The following is a 13178-nucleotide window of genomic DNA, read 5'->3' as shown; positions in this document are numbered from 1 at the left end:
TTTGAAAAAACATACAAAAAGTTGCCTTGAAAAGAGAAATGGACAAGTAATTTGGGACAAATTTTTTTTTCAAAGTGGACATGTAAAAGGGGACGGAGGGAGTATTGCTCAAGACGAATCTGGCATAATCCTAAGAAACCGGCTACTGATTTACTGAACAAGTATTTAGAATTATATTATAATTGTAGTAAACTTCAAACAAACTCTTTTTTGCCCTAATAATCTCTGATTCAGATCAGTATAATAGTTCTAAAATTCTGCTACAAAAGAACTTCTGAATCAACAATATTTCAGCTGTTCATAGTTGGCAGAAACCAAAAACACGAAAATGAGAACTTTTTCTCTAATTTCACATGGTGGTCTATATCACAGGCCTCGGAAATGAGGGCACACGGTCTCTGCTATTACTACCACTACAGGCATGCTACTCATTTCGAATGGCAACAAAAGTAGAGAGCAATTTTTAGTAAGAATAATCTTTGTATGCCATATATATGCTGGGATAAAATAAGCTGAAACATCACCAAGTTTATGTTAATCATGTAATACAATTACTGATATAAAAGATTAGCCTTCCGCCATTACAAAATCTTGCTAATGTTGGTAATGACAAATTATATTAGTGGTCATTACAAAATCTTGGTAAAGTTCTATAACTAGGACTACACTAATCTACATTTACCTAGTAGATGGAAAATTTAATCGAAGTAGGAACATAACAAAAAAAACAAAACAGCTTTGTGGTTACTGGTTATACTTTCATCTTTCCTCCGGGAAATAAATAGCGTGAAAGACTGGTCAGATAAATTATAAACGGAGTATGAAGCAATTGTTGCTTTTCAAGGAGTAATAATAAAACCACCTCTCTCACAACCTTGCAAGAATGTCACTGCTCACAGGAAAAACTAGCCCAAGCAACATATATATGAAAAGGAACCACAACTTACCCGACAAGGGTATGTTGCCTATGAATTCACCTTTAAAGGAACAGATTCTGCACTTTCCTCGTCTTTTAAGGGTAAAGGCGTTCTAGGCTTATCTCTCAAAAACGCTCTTGCATAAAGGGCAGTAAAGACGATAACCTATTGAATAAATGAAGAGAAGTGGGTATGAGTCACATTATTTGATACTGTCCAATACAAGCAGTTATGAACAATACCATCTATATATACTACTGACAAAGGAACTGGGATTGATTCACTTACAGCACCAATAAACTGCTCCCAGCTTAACGGGTGACCAAACCACAGACATGATAGCAAAATGCTAACCAACTAAAAGAGATAAGAATATTAAAGAGCAACATAATTAGAATCATGATCTACAAAGCTAAAAAACAAGACTCTTGGTGACTAATCACATTACCTGTCTTGTAGTCATAATGGTAGCAAATGTAAGTGCACCGAATGTGCGGATTGTATAGGATATGAAGAATTGACTGGCTGTTGCTACCTGCAAAAAGCTTTACATTAGGTTGTTCCTTTACAAATAGTATAAATGCAGTTACATACTCTTGTCATATATTATGGGATCAAAAATGGAAAAGAAAGTTAGTATATTAGGTTTTTGCAACAGTTATAGCTCCCTACAGATTAGCTTTAGGGATAACTTACAGTTGACAAAAACGCAATGTCCAGTAAACAATCATTGTGACGGTATATAAAATCAACTGCCATTAGAAGATGATTTTGTACGATAAGACCTACAAACAACCAGAAAAAATAGATTAGTAATCATTTCATGTTCACAAGTGCATCATGATGTCTGTAAGCAATAACAGGACAGGGAGCCTAATGAAATTCTCCATAGGGAACATAATAAAGGAGCAACTACATGAAATAACTTGATATATTAAGACCAAAATAAAGGGTACAAGTCAAGTAGACGTATCTCAAATGGCATATGCCCTTTTTATAATAAAAGTCATGAGACTTATTGTTAGAGATACATTTGAAACTTAATAACATTAAAATACAGGTAGACAAACCTATGAAACTCAGTATGCAAGAACATAGTGTTGTATAGAATATCTGATTGTGTATTTCCATATCATAGCCCTTGAATAGTTTATCTTGGAACGTGCTAGTAAACCCATCAAGCCTGAACAATTGAAGATAAGGAAAAAGTTAAGGCAATGGACCAGCATCCCGGAATGTCATACTAAAGCCATCAAGCTTGTGATTTTTAGGGTAAGAAACACAAATACATTTTTGGTAGGATTCAGCAGCATCAAACTTCTATATCTTCGCATTTGACATTTCTAAAGATCCAGATTCCAGTTTAACACACGTATATGCTATTGCAATACTTACTGACAACAACAGTGAAGTAAATTTAGGGCCTTACAAGGAAATGCAGAAGTACCAAGTAATTATATATAATACTTAAAACATGGAGTTGTATAACTATTTTGAATCGCAATAGGTTCCACTTGTTAGTTCACCATGAGTAGTAAAAATTCACATTGATCTTTTTTACTAGAGGCCTCACAAATTAATGCTTACAAACTTCAAATGGAAAGATAGAGCGCTACGGTTTTCTTAAAGGGTCATGAGAACCAGCAGGTTGACCTTATCCAGACAGTTGAGCACATTCAGCATTAAATTATTCTAAATGAATACTGAAGCGTACATTTTCTAAGCCTATGCTTATCCAAAATTCAAGTTTGAGAAGACCCTTTTGTACTCTGGCCGGGATTAGTTAGACTAACTATAATTCTATAAATTTTTCAAAAGTATAATAAATTAGAATATAGGCATACATAACATAGTAGAAGAGCTTTTGATGTATACCCAAGATAACCGACCATCAAAGAAACTCCCCAAACTGTGCTTTCTCTTCCCCTGCTGTAAGGGCTAATATCACCAGATGACTACAAGGATGTCACTTTAAATCATCAGATTATGTACAAGCTATTAAAGACCATTAACATGAATTAAAGCATAAATCATTCAACTAATATATACTCCCTCCGTCCCTCCCATTTCTTATCGAATGGGTTGGGCACGGAGGTTAAGAAATATGAATACAGTAGTTGAAAAGAGAAAGAAAAGTGGGTGAAGTGGTGGGACCCGCTGATTTTTAATGTATAAAAGGGAGATAGTGGAGTAAAAGTAGTGTGAAAAGGAAAGAAAAGTGGAAAAGTGGTGGGACCCATTGACCATATTTGGTAAGTTTTGAAATGTAAAGAATTGGATGGGACACCCCAAAAAGGAAAGTGTAAAGAAATGGAAGGGACGGAGGGAGTACCTGTTAAAGTAATCTAGGAACCTCAATGAACCATAAACTTTTAACTCAATTCAGAAATATATAAAATTCAAAGATGCTAAGCTGACCGAAAAGCAATACCACACAGAAGGTAGAAGATTCAAGAGAGGGAAGAAATAAATAGATTAGTAGGAGAAAATGCTCAAGGTTGGTAAGAAGTAAAAATCCATATCCAGGAAATCCCAATTCAAGAGAAACCTAAATATCAAGTGTTCCACAATAAAGTTTCTATAACAGTTGTATTTATTAAATGGTGGTAATTATTTAGTTGAAACTATCATTTAATTAATTTTAAATCCAAAAATTTGATTCTTCCAGTTTGGTTAAGCCTAAGTTTGTGACTCATCAAATAAAACTGCAACGGCCAATGAAGGGCTATCTCCCTGCTAATCATGCCAATTATTTTCACAGTAAAGAACCAAATCATCCTTAAATATTATAATTAGGTTATTTGCTTAATAGAGATTAGAGAACACAGGTTTTAACAATATTAGGTCAAGTTACAACGCTGAACGTATATAAACATTATCAGGTTGACATTCAGTATTGCACCTTAGTTCACAACTATGTGTTGCAACTTATTACAATGCATAGACGAATAGACACCAAAAGGATACAAATGATATTATTGCAATATAATGGCAAATAAAGTATTACCGGATATAAAATGAATAATGCACACCCAAGAGTAACTAGTAATGCAAAAAAATATTCTTGTCCTTTGTATTTCTTTTGCATAATGACAGTGCTCCAAACCTGGATAAAATCAAAAACATGAGTTGAGAAAAAAATATGTAAACTTTAAATATAGATTAGTTCAACAAAGGTTCTAAGAAACCCTAGAGATAACATAAAAAGAGTATAGGTAAGTATTCCTCTTGCATGACAGCCAACAATAGGGCAGCTAGCTATCAAACATTGCAGAATACAAAGACATTTCTCCTCTATTTATATAGAGGCAAGCATGCTAAAATATGAATAGTTGCAACAACGTCTCCTCCAATGCACTGTTTATCAGAGTCCTGAACTAGATGGTTATGGTATCGGCTATCGCCATACTGTGCTTCTTCGCTATGTGTTCCTATTTTCTCAAAAATCTCCGCTACATATTTACGTTTTCTCTTTTCAGTACGAATAAAATATTTACACTTTTAAAATTATACAGTTAAGGTGATAGCTGTAAAAAGAGCATATCACTTCATTCAAGAGATGACCTGATGGTTCAACACATTGCCAATTAGGATGTAGGATTGTTTCAACACATTAATGGTTCTTTTGTCTATGCATGTCAAGCTCCTCTAAAACATATGATTTACCTTCAAACTTCTTATTGCAGTTAATCCAAGGTGCAACATAAAACAACCTCAATAAACAAGAAAATAGCACAGAATAATGTGAAAACGGTAGGTTGAAAGATGAGTGCAATATTTAAGTACAGTTAAAAAGTATATTTTCAGCAGAGCTGATAGAATATTGATATCACAACCAAAAAGTGCCAGATTTAACTATTTGCGTATAGTGAAAAAAGAATATTTTCAGCAGGGCTGATAGAATATTGATTCACAGCCAAAAAGTTCCGGATTTTAAAAAAAAAAGGTAAAAAAAATTATCCATAATGCTTTTAGTGAGCTAATGAAGAGTTTAAAAATTTCACTCCTTTCCGAGCACACAAATGCCGTCAAGGTTTTAGTTTTGTCCCTAAAAGAGCTGGTAGATATGTATGTACTAGTAGCCACAATAGCATTCCACATGTGCACTGCCATCAGCAATCAGCATATCTAATATGTAGCTCCAGGGAGATACATTCCCAATTTGGTTAGTAAACATGATTGTGAAGGTTGCCAAGAAAGCACAAATAACAGGAAACTAAGGTTCCGTACCCAGTGCCAATTAGGATACTATAGATTTGTAGATCAAATGGGGCAATACTATAATTAAAAAAACTGGCTTTATTAAAGTTTTACTTCTCAGCCTAGGAAAAGCATAGCCGATGTCAGAGGCGCATGAGTAACATATTACTTGGACATAAGATAGATTTTATACCATGTAAAAAAAACTAATAATAACAAAGAAATATTTTGAGAGAATAGCATAGATAATAAACCAACTATCTTACAATGAGATATTTAGACAGGTCTAACAGTGATTATGACCAAGAAAACCCATTGTAACCTACCATTACGGGTATCATTTTAGCACACTTGGCCAACGTCTGGACAGGAAAGCTGACATATTTGAGAGCCTGTACAAGGATTAGTGAAAATGTCAAGGTAAACAGATAATTGTAGCTTTATAAATAGCATTTATAATAATTCATTAATATAACACATAATAGTATCAAATCTGATTCCAATGAACTACATTTGAAAATCAAATATATTTTACAATGGTGATGATAAGTAAAAGTTCTGGAACTGATAATAGTATACCTCATACTGACATGTTGTCGTTAATATGTTGGATACTGACACAACACAATATGTATATACTGGTGCAACAGGGTCCAAGGTCTTGTTACTCGCCTAAAAATAACAGCCAATAGAATCAGTTACAAAGATGTTGAAACCTTCCAATAATGTCTGATTAGTACAGTATAGAAAGGAAAGATCAGTCTACTTTGTGAAATGGGAGATAGCATGGAAACATACTGAAGTGCCATGTTTGATATGCATATGGACTAGAAGCAATCATATATTCTGCCATCTGAAAATGCATAAATTAGTAACTACTTACCAATAAAGTGACAGCAGACACCGCAGATGTCACAACACGATTGCAGAAGACAAGAAATAATGAGTACTTAAAATACTCTTTCTCGGGTCCATATGGAACTCTCATGATCTTCTCCTAAAATAAAAAAATTAAAAGCAATATTTTTTTTAGGAATTCAAAAATGACCATACTTCATCATTCTACAACTTTATCTCCAATTAAATCTTTAAGAACATATTAAGAGAGGTTAAAAGATAATCAGGTATTAGCGGTAGTTATGTATGGACTGAACAGGATACATTATGATACACCACCTACTGAATAGACCATCGAACACATTTTAAGATAATAAGTATGCACGACAACATATGTACAACATTAACATAACGATCCATCACAACAAAACTACATTACCTAACAATCAATCTAGTAAAACATTTAAACTAATCAACTACTAGACCCAATCCTGATACATTATTCAACTAATAAATTACAAATTCACGTTCCAGAATTATCTCATATACCCCCCCCCCCCCCCCTTTCTGGGAAAACAGATAATAAGAAATGCAAATCCATAATGTTGATAAATATACGTATTTTGAAACAACTGAACAAAGTAAATTGCACCTGCTTCACCAATGTAAATTTTTCTGCTCATAAGTTGCGTACTTCATTACATAAAACAATTGGAATACAGTTATTTAGCACTAAAAACACCAAAATAATGCACAATTAACAACAACAAAATTGCATATGACAAAAAAAAACAAAAAAAAAACAAAAAAAAAACAACAACAACAACAACAACAACAACAAAATTGCATAGTTAAAATCAGATAGCGATGGAGGGAGGGTTGGGGAGAGGGGGGGAGAGGGGGGGAGAGAGAACACCTGTAAAAGACCATAAATAACAAGAGTGGACATGATTCCTGTGACAGCAAAAGCTCCTTTCAAGAGAATCCGGTCTTTTCCGGCAGAAAGTGACACCGGTGGTTCCGCCATATCACACAAACTCCACCGCCGCCAAATGATGAAATCACTGGGATATATAATTCACAGATCAACAACAAAAACAGTAAAGTTGGCTCAGGAGTCCGGACACCAAAAGGTTAAAAGAGAGAGGAGATTTCAAGAGTCTTCACATAAACAAATGCGTAACGTACAATGCGTGCCGAACAATAAACAGACGTTGTTTTCAAAACACATTACATCGTTGTGAACTTCAATCCTACTTAAGTTCAATCAAGCAACAAATTAATATTTGAGTTTCACAGGACACGGGTAGATTTAGAAACAACGAAGGGCTCCCTTTCAAATAGTTTAACATATTTTAACATATAAGTCAATTGTAAACAATTTCAATATCTCCAAATCTCTTGCACACAATTACAATCACTTCTACATCTCTCCACAAAATTGGAAGATACGATAAAAATACAACAGAAAAGAAGAATGCAATGATATTTATGGAGGTTCCAAAAATCATAAATTCATAACCCCTTCGTCATTATAATCGATACTACAAAAAGCAAAAAGTTTCTTGAAACCAAGCTTCGGAGCACCGCAAATATCCAATAATCACCCCCAAATACGAATTTACCTACCGATACGGAGAATGATTTCAAAGTCTCTTCAAAATACATACAATCAAATTTTATGACAATTATTTTGGTGCAGAATATAGTCTCATGCCACCAGTCATTTTCACACTAACTATGCGCAATAAAAGAAGTATAGAAAGCAGGCATAACATAGATGTCCTTTACAAAGACTTCAAAACTGTGGAAAATCCAACAAAATTTCTGAACCAAATATGTCAATCAAAAGAACACTACAGAGAATTGCACCAAACAAATACAAGAAAGAGTGCAAGTAATAATTCATCAATACCTTGGCTTATGACATGTCCATTTATTTTAGTCGTATTAAGATGCTTGTTCTTTACTCACATGGGCACCTAATGCGTGTTTTCTCTTTTCCAGCCTAATGAAGTAATTAGAAAAGCTAACTATGATATCCTCCTAAGTGTGGGCTCTGACTTGCAATGCATGTCGTCTTCAATCGCAGACGGACCTTATTACAAACTCATCAATATGGTAATACATATTCTGTGTCTCACTGATTGTAAATAGCTGACAAACCCTGAGTAACAAAAACAGGACACCACTTGTAATTTGTGCCTTTGCAGGCCTGTGTCAGCTTGAACATGCACATGTAAATAGTTACTAACCGAGTTTCTTGGTTTCTACCTAATATTGGATAGAATAGTTACAAAATTATAGTTTGGCACAGAATGTAATATCATGGCACAAGTTAGTTTCACAGTAACTACGGCAACCAAAAGAAGTATAGAAAGCAGGCATAGCATATATGTCTTGAAAACTGTGGGAAAATGCAACAACATTTCTTAACCAAATATGTCAATTGAAAGAACAGTAGACGGATGTGCAACAAATAAATACAAGAAAGAGTGCAAGTATTTTACCAACCACAATTCGTCCCGAGGTGTCAAATGTCGATTTGGGCAGTATGTATGGTTCTCTTTGCGCAGTACCAGAAACGTTGAGACTTAACCGGTATAGCAAAATCTTTGGCAACCGCTTCCTGTAGAGTAAATATAAAGCCGCTTCCAATATAACCAAATCACATGGCATGAAGATGTTGCTATTTGTTTTGTATAATTTTACATCGATGAAAATACAAGGTAATGGCATTCAAAGCTCAACCAGCACAAATGTACACGTATACATATGAATTGACTTTAAACTAAAATATAATGTATTATGTCTTCTCCCTCTTAAATTTCTTCCACGAGTCTACATTAATAAGTCAGCAATATAACAAAATACAAGAGCATCATAACCGGAGGGCACAAGAGTTATTACATTTGCAACATATTTAGCCAGAGTAGGCTTTCCTTGTGCTAAAAAGTCTCTGATCCTTGTCTCGAAATTATTGAGCAAAGATCAATATGCAAGTGAGCAACCAGACAATGATTCTGTTTCCCTAGACTTTAAATGCGGGCTTAAAATCATTTTAGACTGAAAAATATCAAACTTGTGTAACAAGCCAGAAGCTAGCTAAAGCTTAAAAATAAGCTACAAACCGACTTAAAGACAAGAAATGGTAAGATGTACTTTTCTCAATTACTTATTTTATTATTATGATTTTAATTATAAAAAAAATCAACACAAAAATGAATAACCTATCATATTTATTTTTATTATTATATTTTCAACAATTTATAAGTCCCATATAATATAAAAATTACCCGAACTGATGATTTAAGCTGAGCAATTCTAACATTAAGTCTGTTAGGTATCAGCCCATTACAAGGTAACATGGACTTTGGTGATCCAAAATATATAAGGATAATAATTGTATGTTTAGACAATTATTATAAGATATGTCTTGGTCGCAAAGATAGAATACCTAGTTGGAATTGGATTCTGATTTGAGTTGAAAATCAGAATTGGATTAGGACTATGTGTAGCTGTTTTAGAATTAGATTCTGATTTGTCTAGTTTGAGATGGCTATATATACATAGTCATATTGTGTTTGATAAGTGTGCTCAAGATGTAGACTTAGGTATCGCTTACGGGCGGATACTTGAGTAGTAGGTTTGAGTATCCAAGTTTGGTTGATTCTATTATTGATAATGGTTTTGATTAATAATACAAGTTGGGACGTGGGTTTTCCACGTCAAATATATTGTTGTGTGTCTGCTTTGTATTAGAAGATTGAATCTCGTGTTTTATCTCCAACAAGTGGTATCAAGAGCCAGGTTAGGATCATGAGACGAGGTTGGAGAAAAATTCGGGATTCAATGGAAAATGTAAAGTACGATGTAGGTTTTGCTAGCAAGAAGCTGCGAAAGTGGAAAGAGACAAAATTACGTGCGGTATGACGGTTGACTTGCACCGTGGATCAATCATGATGGACTCAATATGGAAGAAGATTGGATGGTTCTTCTAGAGGCCGGAGGATTGTGAAAGCAAGGATCGGGTGACTCATGGATGGAAGAGCACTCGGGGTTGATGCACGTGATTTTGTAGATGGATATACCGTTTTGATAAAGAGCGGTGGTTGGGAGTTCATTAAAGTGAAATTTGGTGATCCTCAAAGTTTGGAAGAACGAGAAGCGGAGATTCTTGTTCGAGGGGAGGCATTGGCGGATGGACGCCGGTGTCTTCATCGTGATTGTTGATTGTATTGGGCTGAAGGGGAGGATTGTTAGGTATCAGCCCATTACAAGGTAACATGGACTTTGGTGATCCAAAATATATAAGGATAATAATTGTATGTTTAGACAATTATTATAAGATATGTCTTGGTCGCAAAGATAGAATACCTAGTTGGAATTGGATTCTGATTTGAGTTGAAAATCAGAATTGGATTAGGACTATGTGTAGCTGTTTTAGAATTAGATTCTGATTTGTCTAGTTTGAGATGGCTATATATACATAGTCATATTGTGTTTGATAAGTGTGCTCAAGATGTAGACTTAGGTATCGCTTACGGGCGGATACTTGAGTAGTAGGTTTGAGTATCCAAGTTTGGTTGATTCTATTATTGATAATGGTTTTGATTAATAATACAAGTTGGGACGTGGGTTTTCCACGTCAAATATATTGTTGTGTGTCTGCTTTGTATTAGAAGATTGAATCTCGTGTTTTATCTCCAACAAAGTCACTATAAGCCGCCGTAAGCCATTTTTTAGGCCCACCCAAATGGGCTCAATAACTTGCTTTTAACCTGTCAATGCCTTGCCCTGAATTATATATTATATAGTTGATGGATTTAATTTACATTTTATAAGGTCCAGAGGATGCTATGTGTGTACTACTTTACATAATTTTTCTATATTATTTGGATTTGCGTAAAATATGTCTATAACAGAGCAGAATGTCAGTAATACTCCCATTTCCTAATAATAAGGCATCAAACCTCTACTATTAAAGAATGGAACATCCTCACTTGACATCTTAACACTCATTAAAACACTATAATCCGCCTGGAAGTTAGTGGTGATAATGAAATATAAAAATGAACCATATCTTAATTAACTATTTGCTGACATTGCTCTCGTTAAAACCCTAGTTTTATTTGCTTTTTGAAATTCTATTATATTATGCAGGTACATTAAAAAGGAATTGGTTATTGAAGTTTGTAAAGATGATGCATCGCCTTTGATCAAGTTTTAGAACTTTTGCTGGCAATGGTGAGTTTTTGGCTTTTGCGCCTAGTACAACAGAGACAAGAATGACGATCAATATGTTATCATTTAAATTTCCCCTACTAAAGGTGTCATGTTTAGGTTTGTTCCTTCATTTTTCCATTATGTACTATATATGATTAGATGATTATAATTGGATGTTCGTCTCTTTTATAACAACATTGATAGATTCCAAGCAGCACTTGATCTACAATGACCAAATGAACGACATTGTACAAATAATTCAAGAAGATATTCAACTGAACTTCCTTTAGGGAATTGAACCAAATACCAAAGTTGACAACCAATACCTTGGTAATTAACTGACTCTGTATTTCAGATTTGCAGCAAGGGAACTCTTAATCTTTTGTTCTCTTGTTTTAATTGTCCCCCCCCCCCCCCCCTTCTATAACTGTTTTCACACTTGTAATTATCATAGCGAATGTACCAAAATTAGTGATAATCAGAATCTTTTGGAGGGATATGAGCTTTCATTAGTTGACGCATATATATCTACTTACTCTCTACTTGCTTCATTTAACTATATATATTTGATTCTCCTGTGCTCTGGCCCTCACAAGATGGTCTTCATTAGTACATGGAAAACGTTTGTAACGAATTTTCTTGCGCACATTTAGGCCGCGCCTCAACCAGAGAACGATTTTATCAACGGCAAATATAGGGTTCAACAAAGTCAATTATAAAGCAGGTAATCATACTAGAATCCTCTATGCCACCATCAGGGTGCGCAACAAATAAAGGCCTAATCGTATATAGTAAATAAAACAATATTACGAATTGATGATGTTATTGTCAGGCCAGATATTAAGATATATCCAGTTATAGAATCATAAACGGAAACTACATTGATCAACCAAAGCACAGGGAATAAAAATCAAAGAGAAGTAGACCGAATCAGAGACATTAATTACCTGGAGGATCGGAGAAAATCAGAAAGCAGGGCGATCAAATACGGGATTGGGAAGCGAGCGATTAGGGCATAGCGCGGCGGAGAAGACAGATATACGGTGTACGGCACAGACTGAGCACAACGCGATGGGGACTGAGAGAGAACAAGGCTGAGCCCTGAGCTGAGCGGAGGAAATATTTAGAACTCAGTTAACTAGCGACAAAAGGCCCCCACAAAATACACAACATTGGCGAGAAATTGTCCGATATATCACTTTTTAATCACTTTTTAGAGGGGTGTATTGGATTGGGATTTTAAAGCATTTTTTTGCATTCATGAAATCCGAGGGTATTCGATTGGGATTGTTTGAAATCCATTAAAATCTTGAGGTATTCAATTTGGATTTTAAATTATGCTACAAAATCCGGTGGTATTCAATTGGGATTTTAAATTATGTTTTAAAATCCGATGGTATTCAATTGGGATTCTTTAAAATCCATTAAAATCTGATGGTATTCAAATGCTGATGGATTTTTTTGCATTTCATAAAATGATGGATTTTGTAGTATTCTTCAGTGTATTTTAAGTTTTTTGAAATCCCACCAAAATCAATGGGATTTTGAAGCATTGTGCTTAAATCCTATAAACTCTGCGACATTTTATTAAGAATCCGCACAAAATCAAAATCACACACAATCCATTAAAATCCGTAGACTAAAAACAATCCATTAAAATCCCAATCGAATACACCCTCGTTAATTTCATGTGTGCAATATTTGGTTAAGAAATAAAAAAAAATACACGTCTGTTTCTTGCAAGAGTATAACGTTATTAGTTAATTTAGTGTAAAATGCTACTCTATTTCATGTATGTATATGTTTTAGTTCTGAAAATTTCTACAAAATATAATGTTATGTGACGATTTAATGCGAAATGCTACTCAAATAGTGTTTAGAATTTGAAAATTAAAAAATTCTAATTCTAAGAAAGAAAAGATGAATGAATATATGTTTTTTTTTTTGAAAGGAATGAATATATGTTTTAGTTTTATGAATCACAAAATGATTTTTTCA

At 34.3% G+C, this 13178-nt stretch overlaps 1 protein-coding gene across 2 annotated transcripts; it reads right to left on the bottom strand.

Annotated features, from left to right (window-relative positions):
* Positions 1 to 513: 513 nt before the first annotated feature.
* Positions 514 to 12354, bottom strand: LOC108194492 (UDP-galactose/UDP-glucose transporter 5B). Of its 2 annotated transcripts, none has more exons than XM_017361449.2 (13): positions 12128 to 12354; positions 8465 to 8583; positions 6871 to 7018; positions 6001 to 6114; positions 5697 to 5789; positions 5444 to 5509; positions 3925 to 4023; positions 2793 to 2872; positions 1988 to 2100; positions 1614 to 1702; positions 1366 to 1452; positions 1206 to 1274; positions 514 to 1082 (listed from the first exon to the last, which is right to left on the bottom strand). In XM_017361449.2, the coding sequence occupies exons 3-13, from the start codon at positions 6979 to 6981 to the stop codon at positions 966 to 968; spliced, it is 1038 nt and encodes a 345-aa protein (XP_017216938.1). In that variant the 5' UTR covers positions 6982 to 7018; positions 8465 to 8583; positions 12128 to 12354; the 3' UTR covers positions 514 to 965. The 2 variants fall into 2 exon arrangements, with proteins under 2 accessions (XP_017216938.1, XP_017216939.1); XM_017361450.2 differs by having other exon boundaries at positions 821 to 1082; positions 8469 to 8583; positions 12128 to 12267.
* Positions 12355 to 13178: the final 824 nt, after the last annotated feature.

This window comes from Daucus carota, chromosome 7 (assembly GCF_001625215.2).
Source record: "Daucus carota subsp. sativus chromosome 7, DH1 v3.0, whole genome shotgun sequence".
Classification (NCBI taxonomy): Eukaryota; Viridiplantae; Streptophyta; class Magnoliopsida; order Apiales; family Apiaceae; genus Daucus; species Daucus carota.
The sequence above is the reverse complement of the archived record's forward strand: the minus strand, read 5'-3'. Positions and strand labels throughout refer to the sequence as shown.